At 34.9% G+C, this 19,859-nt stretch overlaps 1 protein-coding gene across 1 annotated transcript; it reads left to right on the top strand.

The window, feature by feature from the left end:
* The first annotated feature begins 3,209 nt into the window (after positions 1–3,209).
* Positions 3,210–13,184, top strand: LOC132563691 (uncharacterized). The gene is made up of 4 exons (XM_060228441.1): positions 3,210–3,271; positions 11,055–11,171; positions 11,747–11,888; positions 12,627–13,184. The coding sequence occupies exons 1-4, from the start codon at positions 3,213–3,215 to the stop codon at positions 13,182–13,184; spliced, it is 876 nt and encodes a 291-aa protein (XP_060084424.1). The 5' UTR covers positions 3,210–3,212.
* Positions 13,185–19,859: the final 6,675 nt, after the last annotated feature.

The raw sequence follows: 19,859 nt of genomic DNA on the forward strand, positions 1-19,859 counted from the left end.
TGAGCGTTTGCAACCTTAACTAAGTTTTAAGCGTCGTTAAAAGAGGAACTGTGGTAGCACTATAAAGTCGTATTCTATTCTGCACCGTCACAAGCCTCCCAAAACGTAAGACGCAACACATGCATTCTTCTCGCACTGATACTACACTGTCTGAACAATACTGACAATCTGAACTTGTTTCTATTAAAAATGGCGGCTGGATCGATTACATTTACATATCAAAATCTCAGATTTCACCAAAATTTGATATTTTTCACAAAAAGTTGACTTAAGATCGTACCTCTCTGCAAAATCTGTGTTGTGCTCTTTTCCGGCTATTTTTTCAATCATGGCAATATTATCTGAGATGGTTTTACAAAAACTTAGCCGCTGACATTAGAGGCAACAAGAAGAGTGAAACATTGTCTTGAGACAGGCTGGCTTCCTAGAGAGCAAAAACCTAACATTTAATGGTACACGGTCTCCTCAACAAATATATACCCAAAATCTTCCACAACGTAACAACAACATTCGTGATCATAATACTTGTGTTGATAAGAACTTATGTCATATGTCTTAGTCGCACAACCCTTCACATGGAATCTTTTCTGCTGTCACCAGCGAAGGCAACAGGCCACACTATTTTAATTCCATAGCGATAGAAAGGGCCAGCCTTACCACGAAAGAATGAGGATGTAGTACAAGTCTATTCCGTAAAAATCTTGTAGATATTTCGCTGTTCATTCAAGTAATCAAGAAATTGAGACCAAAGAACACTTTTTATTCCGTTGTTTGCCGGGATTTTCAGAGCTTCGTTTACGTTTTTTTTTAAAACTTACAAAAGATGCAGAAACGAAATTATAGAAGTTATATGTGATTTTTCAAGACGAAGCAAGGGAGCTAACTCCCGACAGCCTACACCTGAAAAACTGCCTAGGGACGTTATTGAATAGTTGAGATTCATATGTCTATTTCTTTTTATTTAGTTAAGCCAAGTTAAATATATCAAAACGTTGTGACTGATTAACTTGGTAGTTTTTAAATGTGATTCTATTTTCTTTTGACAGCGTCTTCAGATGACTTCATCTCTCCTCGTATGGTAAGTTAGGGTCATATTTATCGATTTTAGAATACTATACAAAAGACACACAAAATAATAGCACCTTTCAATACGAATTTTGAATAAGATAAAACAGAGCTAAATAATGAATGAAGCTGCATCATACAGCTGTTTCATCCTTCGTGGACTCGTTATTGATGCTAAAGGCCTGAATTTTAACGTAACAGGTGACAAAGGATAAACAAAATTGATCAAAAGAAAATTAAGATCTAAATGGAAAGGGGAAATAGCCTCATAATTTCGTAAATTTTGTAATTTTCATACGTCTGATAGTTTGAAAAGAACGCTCGTTATTACGTCATTCGCTAAAGTGCTTCGTCGTTATAGCATCACTCGATATGCTATTTCTCGTTGTAACGTCATTACACATAGTGTATCTTATTTAAATATTGAATATTGTTTCGCATCATTCTATATCGTGTCACTCGATAAAGTGTTTCTCGTTATAACGTCACTCGATATAGTGATTCTCGTTACAACGCCAATCGATAAAGTGTTTCTCGTTATTACGTCACTCGATAAAGTGATTCTCGTTATAACGTCACTCGATAAAATATTTCTCGTTATAATGTCTCTCGATAAAATGTTTCTCGTTATAACGTCACTCGATAAAGTGTTTCTCATTATAACGTAACTCGATACAACAGCCGTTCCTCCGTATACCAAAAAACATATTTCAATAACATTTTCCCGTGCTTATTGCAATTTAGTAATACATGTATATCTTAAAAATGCAGGTACTACGCAACACCACCTACCAACTCTGTGATTTAATGTTACGTTTATCGTGTCCATTCTAAAAATTTCATGACAATTTAAAAAAAAACCAAACGTTTAAATTCAAAACCTTTCAGAGATTTGAGAGCTTTTAAACGATTTTTCAATGTCATTTTTTCTTCCTTTGTCGTTATATTTGGTTCCGCAAAACATTTGGGAAGTGGAATTTGGTTCGTACTGTTAACTCATTCGAGTTATAGACATCAATAATACGAATGATTGATTTTTCTATCCGAACTGACATACCTGTATTGATGCACTATATCTTTACGTGCGTGTGAATAATTGATAGCTATGCGTGATCAGGCGAAGGAAAGAATCACCAATAGCGGATTGATATCCAAACTCCAGCCGTTGTAACAAGTCGAAATGAGAGGGGGGTTCTCACGGGCGAATTTTCGCACGTGATAAATTATTGATACAGCTGGTCTTGACTTCTGCCTTCCGATTATGTAAATTGGCGCCATGATCGGACCCCTTGCTTAGTGTCGGCAGTCTGTGTTCATGTCTAGTGTTACCTGTTCATAGCACACGAGAATGTATCGATTTTTGCCAGGTAAAACAGCGTAACAGCTGGTTCTTCAAGATGGCCTCGGCTTGCAGTTGATATGAAACGTTTTCTCTGTGATTTTTAGCTTTTATATTTCTATTTGTCTATAACCTAATGTAGAAGGACCACGCCCTGCGGGTAGCGTCACATTTGGACAATATATATATATCGGGATGCGTTCGATTTCTTACGTTGCAATGGAAGACCAGCTTGCCTCTTTGCTGGAAGTAGGTTTGTTTTGAAGTACTATCCAGGGTACTTGTCTGTTTACGTTTTAGGTGAGGATAAACGAGCCGACGTCTCGAGTGGAATGTTATATCTCTACTACCGTTTGAGGAGATTTAAACAAGTGCATAATGGTCACGTGGGCATCGGATTTTAAATGAATCGGATTCAGTGAATGATATAGGTATATTTAGTGTGCTGTTAGGGCGTGTTCAATCTGACAGCTTATATATAACGAACATATCGGATTTTCATGATGATAAATACGTGAAATTATGACGATAGTGTATCGATATGAATGCACGTGATGAGTCGGCAGGGAATGTTGAAGTTATATACACTGATTATAAGAATCTATATACAGGAAAGATTGAAAATCAACTTAATATGAACTGAAACGAACAGTTAAAGAAACTGGATTATTGTTGGAGTAATATACTTGTGGATATATGACCCACGGATTCTCTGTTTTTGCTTCTGGAGGGTGTGTATTAGACCAAACAGTGCACCACAGGGGAGATTGTTCTTGAATTTGATGATTTTGAAATAATATGGTTTCGCATGGGCTTTGGAATCAGCAAGCAAGTTACGATCAACCAAAGGACCAAGGATAGCCCAAGGTAATACTGTAATTAAACTAAACAATCATAGTTCGGATAATATCATGAAACCATTATCACATTTGCATTTTTAAACTTCTGCACATCCCTTTCTAAAACGACCAGACTGTATGTGAATTTCAGTCACTTTTTACACACCGTCCAATCATCACATAATTCTTATTACCTTTCATAACCAACTCACTTTGCAATGTTTCAACAGAATCCATATTAATCGATCATTGTTGATCAATTTTACCCCATCGGGGATTGGGAAGGGCGAGTAATGATGACGCTTTGTTAGAGGGAGAAAGAAGGGTTTAGATTTCAAAGTAAAAATACTATCGTGTTCAGTGTGGATCGATATACATTGTAGTACACACCAGGTGTATATTGATACTCTAATCGATAAGTAGTTTACGCCCTTTACTCACTGTTTACCTGACCAATTCGATCGTTATTTTATGTTTAAAACATAAAAGCTTTAGATGCCCTTCCCTTTTACAACTGCGTGATAAGTTATTTGTAAACCAATTGTGTTTATGCCTTCTTCCAACAACATATTTTGTTTGAACTTCTTCGCAATAACATTAAGTTATACAATCATGACATTTAACAAATGATATATTGAGGTGAAGGGCTACCTTTGTTCAAATAAACGACCTTGAAGGATCATTTTCGCCAGAAACTTTGTGTTATATACGTCTCTGTACTTGATCACGGTGCATAGTTAAACGAACAACCTTTGCCCGGTAGCACAGCGACCCGCGGTCAAGAAATCTGACCGTATCAAATAGGCCATCAATTTGATACTATTGAGTCATTAGTCAAACGGATGAAAATTTTCAAGCGAAATCTCTTGAATTGAACGCAAAAGACATAATTTTGATATTGTATCGTCGGATTAATTATCATATGATGTGCTATCTAGTTTTCCCAGTTGAATTACCTTGACATATTCTCAAGTAAATCTTTTTCTAAATGGGATCTGTCTAGAGAGAGGACCGGTCTTGCGAATATATCCGCTCGATTTTACACAGTAGTTCATGTAGGGGAACTTTTAATTGAATTAAGGCAATACGTGTTCCGGTTAACCAAGTTAGAATAATAATTTATTCTAAATTATACAACAGATATGTCTGCTATCAGTGTACACATAACTTTATCTAAATGGGTCCACATCAGAACATGTTACACAAGGCGTTTAAAAAGCCTTCTACTTCAAAATTATCGACTGGTTTGTTCATGACAAAATTTATCTTTAAAATGATGTTATAGAATGTGGGTTTTTTATCACGTGTAAATATACACGCCGCAAAAATTATCAACAATGTTAAACAACATTTAATGTCATAAAGCCAATTGTAGATTGACTAAGATTGATCATGCCTTTTAATGTTACATTTTGTTTTTGCTGTTATCTTTTATTTGATTTCTTTTATTTGTATGTTTTTTGTGGGTTTTTTTCTGCGCATGTGGTAGGGTAGGTGTGTTTGGTCTTTATTTTTTTACTTCCCTGACAAAGAAAGTAAATATCAAAAGTAAAATAAAACTATATGTAAATGGTACTATCTTTGATTAAGGACAATTCATGAAATAACGTTTCCTTTTGATTACATTCATTAGTTTCGGTTTGTTTCGATTTCGTTTGTTTTGCATATTGTGACGTCACAACGTGATTGGTCTCAGTGTACCCTAACAGTATGACGTCCCAACGTGATTGGTCCCCGGGTACTCTAGTAGTGTGACGTCACAACGTGATTGATCCTCGTGTATTCCAGCAATGTGACGTCACAACGTGATTGGTCCCCATTGCCCAAGAAATGTGACGGAACAACGTGATCGGTCCCCCTGAACTCATTATTGTGACAGCACACCCTGATTGGGTCCCGTTATACCCAGAATTTTGACGTCACAACGTGATTGTTCCCCTTGTATCCCAGCATTTTGACGTTACAACATGATTAGCCCCGTGTACCCTAGCAATGTGACGGCACAACGTGATTAGCCCTGTTTACCCTAGCAATGTGACGACACAACGTGAATAACTCCTGGAACGTGATATTTGTTTTTATGCGTGTTATATCAATGTGTTATTGAATTCTGCCATTGTCAGTGTCAAAGTAACGCTTTATTAACAGTCTGTAATCTGGTATGTAATCAAACGTTAAAATGTCAAATACCGTTCACATATCGAATACATCATGGTGAAGCGATTTATCATCATTGATACTTCAGTCTAAAATGTAACCGCTATGCATGTCTAACTTTAAATGGGATCTGTCTAGAGAGAGGACCGGTCTTGCGAATATATCCGCTCGATTTTACACAGTAGTTCATGTAGGGGAACTTTTTATTGAATTAAGGCAATACGTGTTCCGGTTAACCAAGTTAGAATAATAATTTATTCTAAATTATACAACAGATATGTCTGCTATCAGTGTACACATAACTTTATCTAAAGGGGTCCACATCAGAACATGTTAGACAAGGCGTTTAAAAAGCCCTCTACTTCAAAATTATCGACTGGTTTGTTCATGACAAAATTTATCTTTAAAATGATATTATAGAATGTGGGTTTTTTATCACGTGTAAATATACACGCCGCAAGAATTATCAACAATGTTAAACAAAATTTAATGCCAATTGTAGATTGATTAAGACTGATCATGCCTTTTAATGTTATATTTTGTTTTTGCTGTTATTTTTTATTTAATTTCTTTTATTTGTATGTTTTTTGTGGGGTTTTTTTCTGCGCATGTGGTAGGGTATGTGTGTTTGGTCTTTATTTTTTTACTTCCCTGACAAAGAAAGTAAATATCAAAAGTAAAATAAAACTATATGTAAACGGTACTATCTTTGATTAAGGACAATTCATGAAATAACGTTTCCTTTTGATTACATTCATTAGTTTCGGTTTGTTTCGATTTCGTTTGTTTTGCATATTGTGACGTCACAACGTGATTGGTCTCAGTGTACCCTAACAGTATGACGTCACAACGTGATTGTTCCCCGTTACCAAAGAAATGTGACGGAACACTCTAGTAGTGTGACGTCACAACGTGATTGATCCTCGTGTATTCCAGCAATGTGACGTCACAACGTGATTGTTCCCCGTTACCAAAGAAATGTGACGGAACACTCTAGTAGTGTGACGTCACAACGTGATTGATCCTCGTGTATTCCAGCAATGTGACGTCACAACGTGATTGTTCCCCGTTACCAAAGAAATGTGACGGAACATTAGGTAGACATATTGAATATATCATGTTTTCACCCATTTAAAGATTTAGTGAATTCATATTAACTTATGTTTTGCAAATGATGTTATGAAACTATAAAACAATGTTATTGCTGCCAGTGATCAATTGGTCAATAGTTTGCAAATAACAGCAAATATGTGTGAAATGGCCATTTTGTCATAGTTACTGAAACATCAGGTGACCACGTGACCAGCCTCTCCCTCGTTGGGTCATACTCCAGCCATTACAGTGTTATAAAACTTACGAGAGGGGAGAAAAATAAGGATACAATATGCTAACGATCCAATTAAAGTTTGATAAAAAAAAGCAAAGCAAAGTCCCTAGACAAACTGTTCGATACATCAGAAGACCACAAACCTGTCCAGCCGCAAGCACTCTATGCAATACCCTGTCTACTATCCGACAGAAATGAAGTTACAGCGTTCTATGAAAAACAAAAGAGGAAGAGTAAGGGATAGTATATTTCCAAGATAATGTCTGACACGCCAACTAATTGAATGATTGATAAAAATAAATAATTATGAAAAGAGGGGAAAAAGACTAAATTTCAAATTCTCTAACCAGGAAAGACACCTTCCACATCTCGAATCTCGGCAAGCCCGAACGATGTTCCATGTCCATTTCCTAAAATACTTAGTAGAATAATACATTTTGTTTTTAATGAAGTTTACACTTCTGGCAGCTTGCCAGTCTTTCAATGATGCTTCTATCATTCCCATTCAAAAGTCAGGCAAGGATGATTTTTTAACTACTTTAATGTCAAACGCCAGGCTTTTTTTTGTTCTTGGAAGCCAATAACATTCTGATGCCTCTGCAAAGTGGATTGCGAAATAGACGAGGCACAAATGAAGTTTTAATTAGACTTTGGGCTTTTATTTGAAAATCATTCGCCAAACAAGCGCCGATTGGCTGTGTTTTTATCGACATGGAAAAGACCAATGGTATCACATGTCTTCCACTTTTTTTTCTCGAACTTCCTACGTATCACGTACACCGGACCGTGGGTGTAGAAATTTGGCCCTAATCCTTATGTATTTTTTGTTCAAATCCCCTTATACTAGACCCAGGTTGCGAGGCTTTCCTTCAGTCAAGCGGCAGAGTGTCAGAAATATACCTACCATTCCTTAAACCTCAGCGAGACAGGGCCTGTTTTTATTCCTATTATATATCTTTACATGACTTAAAATATTTGAATAATTGATAAGAAAATTTGTTCTAGATGACCTTGTAGTCTGTATAGAAGTTAAACATCCGAAGTTAAACATCCGTTTAATGTAAAAAAAAAAGAAGAGAAAACTTCAGAAACGAGTTTCACCATTTGTGTCATTTCGATATACTTGCTCACGTCTACCACAAGATCATATTATCACAATTCATCTCTTGAACTGTTGACCTGTTTATATATGCTATCTACTCATTCCCTACATTACTTTCAATATCAGTTACAAAGACATAAAACCCCAAACAAACAAGCCTAACCCACTTTTGATCGCAATTTTCAAGCCTAGGTCAAATTTAAGATAACTAGAAAATCATTCCGAAACAGAATTGTGAAGGAAATTCTACTTAACATATCTCGTGTACGACGGGTGCCAGGCATTGCTCGATAGTTGATCGTCACCCAAGAAATCAATAAATCGATAAGTTTTTAAAAATATCTAATCAATATGTACACACGTTAAATATCTGTTACTGGCAAAGCGAGCAGGCGTCTCCTGGGACAGAACACGATAACTCCATGACTAAATGCTATTTTCAGGTAAGAAAAAATGAGAATTCATCTTCAGAAAAATCACGAGACACTTTTTTGAATTTGAAATGAATTCTTCCTTCCCAAAATTAACAAAATGTTTCGTTTTCTCTGTTTCCCTTTCCAAATAACTTTCTCCAAAAGTAAAATCTGTCTTCAATCCAGTTTAGAACTTAACTTGTGAAATCTAGGCCAGATAAACCATTTTTGAAATGAATTGATTTTCAATTTGATTAAAGAAAAATCAACCGATAGAACATTTACAGTATGCAGAATGATTACTCATGGTATTATATAATTTCAACTGAATTTCATTCTACTTGACAAAATTTACAATCACCGGGGTCAAGGTTACAGAAAGTAAATTGGATTGATCTTGTTTGTCTGATCGTGGTCTTGTGGACGCTTTCCTTTATTTATGGTTAACGTTTGAACAATGTCCACCTCTCTCTATTCAAAGAGACGCTTGCACGATTTACAACGGGTTCTCGCGTCCTTTTCTATCGTCTCTATAGCAACACACGTTGATATGTCAAAACAAAACATCAATGTACTAGATAAAACAAACATTTCAAGAGCTATCGTCTCGTAAATATATAATCAAGCTGGAACAAATTTGTAGAAGTCAAGTTTATCGTCAATTGACGCGAAATTCATCCCCTGCTTAGGTATTCATTAGCAATTTAGTAGGCCTAGTAGTAAATTTATTATCAATCCCTTTGTGAATTCTGAAATTACTCAGCGTCACCTATAGGTTTGTTTTTGATGACGATCCCACGTACAGCGAGGTGGAAGGAGTGAAAGAGTGAAATAGACACTGGTCGATTTGCTTTCAGTTTTATTTTCATGAAGAATAATTGAAAAAATATATTTGCCTTCATCACTCTGTCCTTTACTACGACAATAAATGCCATATATTTTTAAAACGGGGGCAAAGAGCTATATTACAAACCGTGTGTGTGTGTAGGTTGTTCCATGAACCATACACTTGTAAATTATAACCTACTCATAAATTTGTGTAAACCATGTATATAACGTTCATGGCCCGAAATATACCGTTTTTGGTTCCTACACAAGGGAGAAACAGTAGAGATTGGAACATGTTCAATCATGAAAATAAATCGCACTGCCAAGGAGAACATTTTTAATCTGATATCGAACTTTATGACAGATTTGTCAATAAAATAGGCATATAATTTAAACGCGTGCCTCCATATCTGCGTAACGAGGGCCGACAACGAGGGCTCATAACTTTCAGAAGTGTCCAGCAGTACATATATAGTCTCGTTATTACCTTCCTTCACAAACAAATACCCATTCTGACCACCTGTAATTAGGGGTCCTAAATCTATGACACCTGTACGTATTAAAAGTAATGCGATTTGGTTAGTTTGGTAGTTTGTGTTTTATTTCTGGTAAAAAATGGCCTGTTGTTGAAGGGAGATTTTTAATTGTGAAACATTGAGAGAAGTTTGTGGAGTTGGAGCACTGTTATGACTGGATATTCACAGCGTATTGTGTGTACCACTCACACGTACAAACATGATTAAATTTAACATGTAGCCTACAATTTAAAAATACGGGGTATATGGTCTATCGAAGCTGCATCAAAATTACCCATCCAATCAACTCAATTTAGTAATTTTCCATATTCAAAAATCTTATATTTGAGTCTCACCTTTCGAATTTTCATTATTTTTAAAAACATGAGACTCTTTAAAAGGGTTATGAGAAAGATGAAGAACTTTCGAAAGTTTTTTTTTTATATTTCAAATTGTTTTTTAACTTTTTTCTACGGATCTATAAAACCAGGCTATTTAAAGAAAAATGATACTTTTAACTGATAATTTAAAAAATCGATTCACTTAGAATGAAATTTGAATTGAGTTATCATGTCGAATTATCGAGGAATCCTGCACTGAGATCGAGCAGCGCCTTACATGACATACTGTTAGCGAAACGAATTTGATTAATACCTTTATATCACGTCCTCTTTGTCTTGAGAGCGTCCTTTGCATGATCTGAATTTCATCAATGCCACGGCGTATCGAATGTTGCAATATTTATAAAAAAAAATGTGACCGTTTGTGGTTTTTTAAATCTCATTAAAACATGTATATCTATATAGTGAATGATATTTATGGTTTTTTAAATTACATTAAAAAGTATGAAGATTTGATTCAAACTTTTGTTTCTTGTGTTTATACATATATCTATATTTAATAACATTTCATATTAGTGAATACTTGCATATAAATACTAAAAATGAATATCAAATTCTGTTCTTGTAATCACTGTTACAATCATTGTGACTGAACCACTGCATGCAAAACCGTTAAACGAGACGTATAGCTATACAATTAAGGATTTCTTTTTTCATTAATTCTAAAAATGTTGAATTGTGAATTGTTGAATCGTATCTATAAGCTTATAATGATAATGTTTATACAATGATTATGCAGCTTCACTATATTATTTCCTTATCAAATCTTTTTTATAATTTAAGATTTTAGAGTAACAAAAAAAAAAAACAAAACAAAAAAAACAACAAAAAAACAAAAAACAAAAAACAAACAAACAAACAAAACAAAGCGAGCAACCAAAAAAAAAAAGCCGGAGACAAACAGGTGAAAACAGCTTTAGATATGAAGAAGGGGGTACTTTGAACATAATGTTGGTTCTAAGGGTGAGCACAATTAAAGGACATGGGAGTTAAAGAGTTCACTGAATGTGGAATTCCCTTTAGAAGCCGAAAACGATTCGAACTAACGATCCTGCATCTCTTTTGTAGAAGCACCGTGATCGTATTCAGTAAAGAGGACGCAGAGAGTGTACTACAAGGAGAAGACACTGGGACCTACCTTTTGTATCGGGATCATGACACGGACAGGCTGTACCTGTCCTTAAGGTAAGTTATTCAACGTCATGTTCTATATTTAGATCTCCTGGTGAGATTTATACAACCAATAAATAATTACAGATAACTGTTTACTTACACACGTACCAATCACTTGTCTACGCATAGATTTATATGCATTCTGTAATAAACGATACTGTTATAGACTTTGGTTGAGGCGACGCCTGGGTTTATCAACCACAGAAAAGAGAATATTGACCAACGAAGTGGTCTACAGTCACTCAAAGTCAATAAATAGCTTTTTAGTAAATGGTAGCGATACCATACTGGCTTATAAGAGGAGGAATTGTTCTATCGAAAAATATAAAATTATTTTCATACTTCATAAATAATAATGTATGATTTACACAAAACATTCCCAGACATCAATGAAATATCGTTTTATGTTCATAATTTTTAAAATGTGGCAAATTAGAAATCGCATTTGAAGGAGTTTTTTTAGGGAAATACATCTGTATTCATAATAAAATACCAAAATAACAAACACATAGTCCGTATTTGTACCTTTACCGATATTTTTTGTTTGTTTGTTTGTGTAAAGATAAAACTCAAATCGATGATTTTAGATCGACTGATTATGTAGAGCACCATCGAGTGAATTTCGAGGACAACCTGTATTATATGGACAATCAACCTTATCCCTACCTCGACTCAATCGTCCTATACCATCAAAAGCATAGACTCAACGGTACCAAACTCACTCATCACGTAAGTAGTTTCATACAATCATGGAATTAGTGGTACCAAATTTATTTACCACGGAAGTAGCCTAAAATACCATTTATCCAATGATACCAAACTCATTTACTATGTAAATAGCCCAATAAAGACATTTATCCAATGATACCAAACTCATTTACTATGTAAATAGCCCAATAAAGACATTTATTCAATGATACAAAAATCATTTACTATGTAAATAGCCCAATAAAGACATTTATTCAATGATACAAAACTCATTTACTCAAAATAATAAATAAACTCAATGGTATCCAATTTACTGACCACGTAAGTAGTCAAAACACAACATAGACTTCATTTTACCAAATTACCACACTCAGTGACAACTAAAGCCCCCCCCCCCCCCAAACCCCCCACCCCCCATCCCCACCCCCACCCCCACCCCCACCCCCACCCCTGGATCGCCCAACAAAAATGGAATTCCATAGAAACATAAACTCAGTAGTACCAAGATTTTAGCATTTATGATGACAAAAACACAATTTCTTACCGTTTATAAAAGCATGATACATGTGGTCAGAAATACAGTCAAATTATGTCCCCTCTACCAACGACCTCGGGTTATAGTTTAAAGGATTATTTTAGCATCACGGGAGATAGTTTTGACTAAATCCTGATGAAACATTATATATTTTATATCTATCGTTCTGTCATAGTCATCACATAAACTTTATTTGAGTGAACATTTTTATCATCTTTTGTCAGGCGCAGCTAAGTGCACGAACGGTAAAGATGTTTACCATGAAAGTGACAGCGCGAAACGGAAATGTCGTCAGAGACGATAGTGTGACGTCAGATGATGACGAGGAGGGAGGGAATGATTTAAAAATTCCATGGATAGAACACACTAATGACATGATCCTTGGCAGACAGCGCATAAGCAAATCGAGTGGGCGTTTGTGGATGTCAGGGATGCAAAAATCCTTAAAGCGCATGTCTGTAAGTGAATCATATGACCTTCAAGATGGCAGCTACACATCACGTGACCATGTCCATGCGAATTCACTGATCAAGGGAAATGGTCACGTGACTCATTTAGCAGCGGAGGAATCTGATGAATCGGATGATCTGGACGATGTTCGGAAGTATATTTTTGAAACTGAGGAGGGACTAGGGGAAGAAAATAGTGCGTCGAACAACAATAACAACGTGTCTAGTCGATATTCCGGATATGTTGTAGACGAATCTGACATCGAATTATGTGATGAACAATCTTCCTCGCTTGAAGACGAAAATAACATCTTGTATTGTAGCCATTTATAGAGTCTTATACAATGCCTATCACACAGTCATATTGCTGCCCCCACTTCTGCCCAAGTTATAATATTTATCTTGTACAAAACTATATATTTGCTGGAGGCAATTTCCCCGTCCCGTCTCAGCCAAGTCTTTTTTTAACAACTGATTAAAAAAATTGAGTCAACCGAGATTTTATCAGTACCGTGTATTAGGAAAATCATTAGCGTTTTATCCAAATGTTGAAAATATCGATAATTGATAAAGATACTTATATATTTAGGTATTAATTGAGTCATTTTGACTATCATCGATTTGAGCAAGATATGTATGTTTTCAATCAGTTCTTGGGTTTTTTCATGCATATTTTATGTACAATACATTGTGTGTGCATATATATATACACAATATTTATATACAAAAGCCATATATATATTGTTAATATTATGACAACACATTTCCGTGAATTTATATTTCACTTCAGCAGTCATAATTCAATTACATTACATACTATATTGTAGAGCGTTCATCCGAAAGTTTCTATTAATCTGCGGTAGCCGAAATCATTCACACTTGCTAGTATGAACAACAGATATTTTCATGGAATATTGTCACAGATGTTCAATTTATGTTAACTGAAAAGCTGAATTATATTTTTAAGCACCTGTGATATTTTATTTGAGTTATCGCCCCTACATTTACCAAAAAAGTCAGAAAGTATGTAAAGGTGTTTTTTAACCGTTTTTTTTATATACTTCAAAGTTTAATGAACATCTTGATTTCAATTTAAATGAATATTAGTGTACCAAGTGTTCTGAGTTTCGACGGTGGTGTTAATGAACCGATACATCAATACAGCCCATTAAATCTGGGTACTGAAATGTTGCATATTGCTGTGCCATTCACTTGTCAATCATTAATTGGTTGCAATTTTTCTATGCAAGTCTTATCACTTTTCACTGTCTTTTGTTACATAACGCCCCAACAGTTTTTTGAACGAATGTCTACTTAAAAATCATGGAATGAACGACGGATTATAAATGTTTGAGGTCAATAGATGGTTTTATGAACCCGATAATAAGATAATGACCGCGATAACGTTATTGAAATTACTTTTACATATATATAATGTATATCATTTAGTTAATGTGTTACTATTAGAGGCATCGAGCTTAACGTAACAAAACTTAAGATTAGAATGACATGGAAAGAACTTGCGTTTCGTAGGAAATCAGTCTTAGCGAAATATTTTTCCACTGATGGTCGCTGATGTTAACTAGTAAATCCTTCTATATAGAGCGAATTTACAGATATACGAATATACCAAGTTATCTGTAACTATGTGGTGGGCTTGGAGAGTTTTTTTTTTTTTTGGGGGGGGGGGGGGGGGGGGGGGGGGGCTGCGTGGGTGGAGGTTGAGGGTTGTCACAGAAATTTTTGCAGATGAAAAATTATATTAATTATGTTAAAAATTAAACCACAATTGTTATTCTTCAATAATCAAATGATGGTCTTCGTATATTGCATGGTAAAGGGTGCAATACCGTTATTACCTTACTTTGAAAACGCATTTTTTATGTACTGTGGCGAAAGTGTTGAAAATTTGATCATGGAACCACAGAGAATAAGACCATAATAATTTTTTTTTCTTTTTTCAGTTTTTCCACTCCTTTGGTTAATATTTTCATTCTTGTGTACAGAATTTTGTATATATTTTGAATATGTTACAAATATCTCTATATCCTTTCGTTTAAAAACTCCTTTATTATCAGTGTATCCGTTGGTGAAGGCAACTTAATACGATATAACTAATGTTTTCAGGATAAATAAATCTTATAAACTGAAAAATAGAAGTAAAATACCAAAAGATGTAATAATGTAAATCTTTTATCATTGTTATTATATTACTGTTTACCGATGACGTCACAAAGATAATTGATGACGTCACGTAGCCAATGATGACACATAAGCACACCGCATGAAGAAGTCGAAGAAAGTAGTTCTTACTTCGTCGTGACCTTGACACTTCGGGATAACCAAATCACAACGTAGACACTCTGGGTGACCTCGTCTCATCTTGACTCTGGGAGGACCGAGTCGAAGAACTTTCCGTAAACATCATTACATGTACATACATCTGCTATCTGGTGTGTATCATAAATATGTAAATATGTACAACGTGTATAATATACTCAAGATACACATTAATATTTTTAAAATGATCAATTTTGTAGTTATCTTTTTTGTTGACATTCTGTGCCAATGGAATACAAAGGTGTTTCCGTTACTTAGTTTCACCTAATAGTAAGAACAAGATATGAAAATTCCCAGCTATATCTTATTCCAAAATTGATCTGTTCGTTCTTAACTTGACAAGATAACGCTTAAACTAAATAAGACAACTTCCTAACATTGGACAAAAATACACACGAGCGAATTGCAGTTTTCAAGACTTGATCTGATAATTGATGTGGTGGTTCTTCGCTTGATTTTACAGTGCAACTCTTTTCAACGGAAAAATCAAATGTTATAACCCAGATCTCACCAACCTAGATAATCTGTCTAGAATCAAAAGCAGTATAAGTTAGGCAAAACATGATTCTTTAACAAATAAGCAAAATAGAGAAAGGAAAAAGTACAATAAAAATGTTTCTTAAGGGCAGAGGATCCCGTTTCCCTAATTTTGCACCTCCTTCAAAGCTTGAAGAGCCCCTTGTATTTCTACAGACTTTAACACTATTAAATGGTCCACGTACTTAAAAACTAGATAATGATCTTTTTACGGATATTTTCAACAATATATGTGATTCGAACTTTTGTTGGAATGAGGAATTGGAGAGAGTCTTGTAAAAACTGGTAATAACCTCATTAAACAACATAGGAGATGCCCGTCACGTACTGCCCAATGCCATTAGGGTAAAGTTTTCACGAATACGTCAGCACAGTCCGACCCATTCCACATATTCTTGGTATAGTAACAAATATTTGTTTTGTATAAGACAATTATCGTGGTCCGACATCTTGCTAGTTGCCTTTCATGAGAATATTAATAAAGGTTTTTCGGTATGCAAAATAACGGCTTCTGTTAATTAAGACATCAATGATATTAATGTTATGACCTCTTTTAAGGGATATGATATTTTCGTAATTTGTTGAAATAATTACTCGAATATTGATTTTGTCTTATATTCTTTTATAAGATAGTAAAATCTCATGGCCCTAAATGGAAACTTTGAAGATCAATATAACATTATCGCCATACAGCTCTCCTAGTATCGTCACCGTATCATGATCAGCTCAAATTCTGAAAAATGCTAGAATGCCATGATATGTCTTTACTTTTGATCAGTAAATAAATAAATAGATAAAAATTAAAAAGATAAATAAATAAACAAAAATAAATATTTGGATTTATTATAGTTCGAATCATGTACAATACTAGAAATTTCCCAACATCTAAAGACTTTTCGCTTGATGACTATTTGAAACATACTATCGACCTGTATTTGAAATGGCTGTGAGATTAGCTGTCATACATGATGAAAAAGTCCAGTTATCTGTGCATCTCCTTGCATAAATATACAGTTTGCAATACAAAGACGATTTACTCTACATTAAATAGGAAATTCTTTTATCAGAGTTACCTCCCCTCTGCTGTGATTTTCTGTCAAGCAGAGATCGGTCTCAGGGTAATTCTTTATCATTAGGCCCGATGATGAATTATTTAATACAAGATTAATTTAAAATTCCTAATTATTTATACACTCCAAAACTGGTTATGACAGTATTTGTCGATGCGCACGTGCCATTTGGTAACACAAGTTAAAAATGCTGTAAAAATCTTTCCTTTAAAATGCGGACCGAGGAATTCCCGATAGTTTTCAATTGACAAGAATAAATGACTCGCTATTTTTTTTTATTTTCTCTTAACGGAAAAACTACGGGAAACAAGACAAACTGACACGGAAGTAATACAAAAGTCAGCACTGCTCAGAAAATGGGTTCTGTCGATCTCCATTTTGTTATGTTTACAACTGTTTTCAAAGTTCATTTCATCAGGGTGAGGATCCCATGTGACTTTTTAGTATCGTACATGCCTAAAACAAAATGGCGGCGTCTGATTCAGGACGTTATACTGCGATATGTCAGAGAGTACCTGCAAAACTGATACCTTGATTACATTCGCGTTTCTAAGGAAGTGCTATTTTTACATGATACTCGATCAACTGGTTTAGACACACGGGATTCGCCAAGCTATCGTACACAATTTTCGTACCAATACGGGGATATCGTGTATCAGGAGTTTAGCTTCGATTTGCAGTTTGTGCATATCGACACATTCGATATATGAAATGATCTTCATGTCTCTATGTATAGCTTTAACATTGAAATAAAAGTCTACATATCCACAGCGTATCGTGAAATATTAACACTCCCGCGAACTAGAAGCGGTATTGAGTTGTCGTTCTTGACTACAACAAGCCGAATTCGTCGCCCGGACGGAGACACAGTTTCATGATATTCGTAAGTTCTTTCTCGTTTATTGTGAAGTAAGTGTACTGTTTTTAAATCAAGAAATTATTCAAAACTCATATGCGCTCATATTTTAGCATGCGAAGCTCTGGATTTGTCGTGACAAATACCGGGGTAAGAAATTGTTGGAATTCCCCGACTCTAAATTAGATTGAAATGACGACGTTTGCTTTATTCAAGCGATTTCATTGGTTGGTATAATAAGATGATGGATAATCGTCATACGTCATTTTAAAAGTAATATGCGATTGGCTGAGAAAAAGAAAAGTTATAAACGCGAAACCAGGGGAACCCCCTGCAAGGCGTACTCTCGGTGTACAGTCACGGACTATCTCCTGACTTCACGATAACCTTTTTTGACGGTGAAATTCCGTTTGCTTTTAAATTAGAAATTAATTGCACATTTTCATGAATACTTCAACTATAATTCGCCGAAAGTAATAGAGTTAATTTTTCATCGATAGCGAACAACGGACGGAAAACTCAACAAACTCGGGCTTTCATGCACAAGAAACTGTTCACTCGCCAAGAACAGTAACTCTGTATATATCTCAAAGGACAAGTATTTCCCGCTATGGGAAAATATATATATATATATATATATATATATATATATATATATATAAAACGTATATTTCAAACATCTTTAGTATATTTTCTCGGCTCCTTTTTTCAAGGACATTATATATATATATATATTTTTTTTTGTATGTAAACAAAGACAAGATAAGATTCCATACAGTACGGGGGAAAATCCGTATTCGCACACATACATGTATCAGAAATCATTGGATTCAGTTTCCTAACTCAAAACATACCTACACATGTACATGTATAAGTAATATTCAACCCAGTTGAACCCTTAACCATGCTGAAACGTGAAAGATTTCAAACATTGGTGGAATGAATATTTCGCTGCTATCCAATGCATAAGTAATCCACCATCATCTGACTGTCCAAATTGTACCAGTTGCGCTTTGTCAGTGATCTGCCATCATTGTTTTTGACTGTCACATTTTATCTATATTTATGAAGACACTGCCTGGACCTTTCCCAAACTTCTTATGTAGGCTCCATTTGGTCCCTTGTTGTGCTGGTTGGATTTTAAGACTGATAAGGAAACAAAATGAATGACGGGCTACCTTCATTTTCTAATTTTATACAATTATTCAAGGAGCAAACACAAAGAAAAGAAGAGAAAAGAAAAGAGCCAACTCTAAAAGACTTAACAGATTATCACCATGATCCCTCTGGAATCTCTTTCCCACGGCGTAAGGAATCGATAAAACTGCATAAAAAATAGCGATGAAAATTATAAAGGGCATCGTTTAAAATTGGTGACGTCAAATTGAAACCTGAAAAAGCCCAGGTTTTATATGTTCGATGATAAAGCAAAAGAGAATTGATCGAAACTGAGACAAGAAATTAAAAATGATTAAAATAAGAAAGGGCAATAACTCTTCTAAAATAATGTTGAATCTACCTACCATCAGTTCAGGGAAGCACGATTCGATGCCATGGTAGTAATGCCTTTCAAGTTTCAAAGAAAACCAAGGGAGGAGATCTCCGAACAAAACTGGTATGCAGAAAAACCAGGGAACTCCTCCAAAAATCATTGAATAAAAAAGATGTTCATGAAAACAAAATTTCATGTCATAGTTAAAACCTTCAATGTTTGAAAAATATTGACATAACATGGAGGATATACATGAAGAAAATCAAGATAATGTTATTTTGTCTTTAGATAGCAACATGTTTTCGATTCCGTACAGGAACACGGTATTTTATAAATCAACTGCTTACCTCGACCCCTAATTACAACACTACCAAAAGAGACAACTTGTTACCAAGCTTATTTCGTTTGATTAATTTTCTGGTCGTAACCAACGCGATTGTTATACATATAGCAATTATCTGTTTCGTTGATTCAGTTTAAGGCTGTGTATCGGTACCTGACGTGAAAAAACACAATACAGGTTTACAAGAAACATTTTACTTTGTTGCTGCGATTTAAGGTCATCTGTGTTCAATGCTTCTTAGTATGTCTGTGAGCTTCGTTGTTTGCAAACACCAGTTTAATAGGCACGTACTTTACTATACGGTCTCATAATCAATAATGATCGTTGCCAAGGTATGTACGATACTTAAATCAAAGTGTTTACGGTTATA

The sequence above is a fragment of the Ylistrum balloti genome, unplaced genomic scaffold (assembly GCF_031769215.1).
Source record: "Ylistrum balloti isolate Yb309-2 unplaced genomic scaffold, AGI_CSIRO_Ybal_v1 Utg371822, whole genome shotgun sequence".
NCBI classification, from domain to species: Eukaryota; Metazoa; Mollusca; class Bivalvia; order Pectinida; family Pectinidae; genus Ylistrum; species Ylistrum balloti.

Excerpts from the sequence above, each read along its gene's own strand:
- LOC132563691 (XM_060228441.1), top strand. The coding sequence starts at position 3,213 with ATGGGCTTTGGAATCAGCAAGCAAGTTACGATCAACCAAAGGACCAAG. Across the intron at positions 3,272-11,054 it reads AGGACCAAGGATAGCCCAAG|AAGCACCGTGATCGTATTCA; the intron begins GTAATACTGTAA and ends TCTCTTTTGTAG. Across the intron at positions 11,172-11,746 it reads AGGCTGTACCTGTCCTTAAG|ATCGACTGATTATGTAGAGC; the intron begins GTAAGTTATTCA and ends CGATGATTTTAG.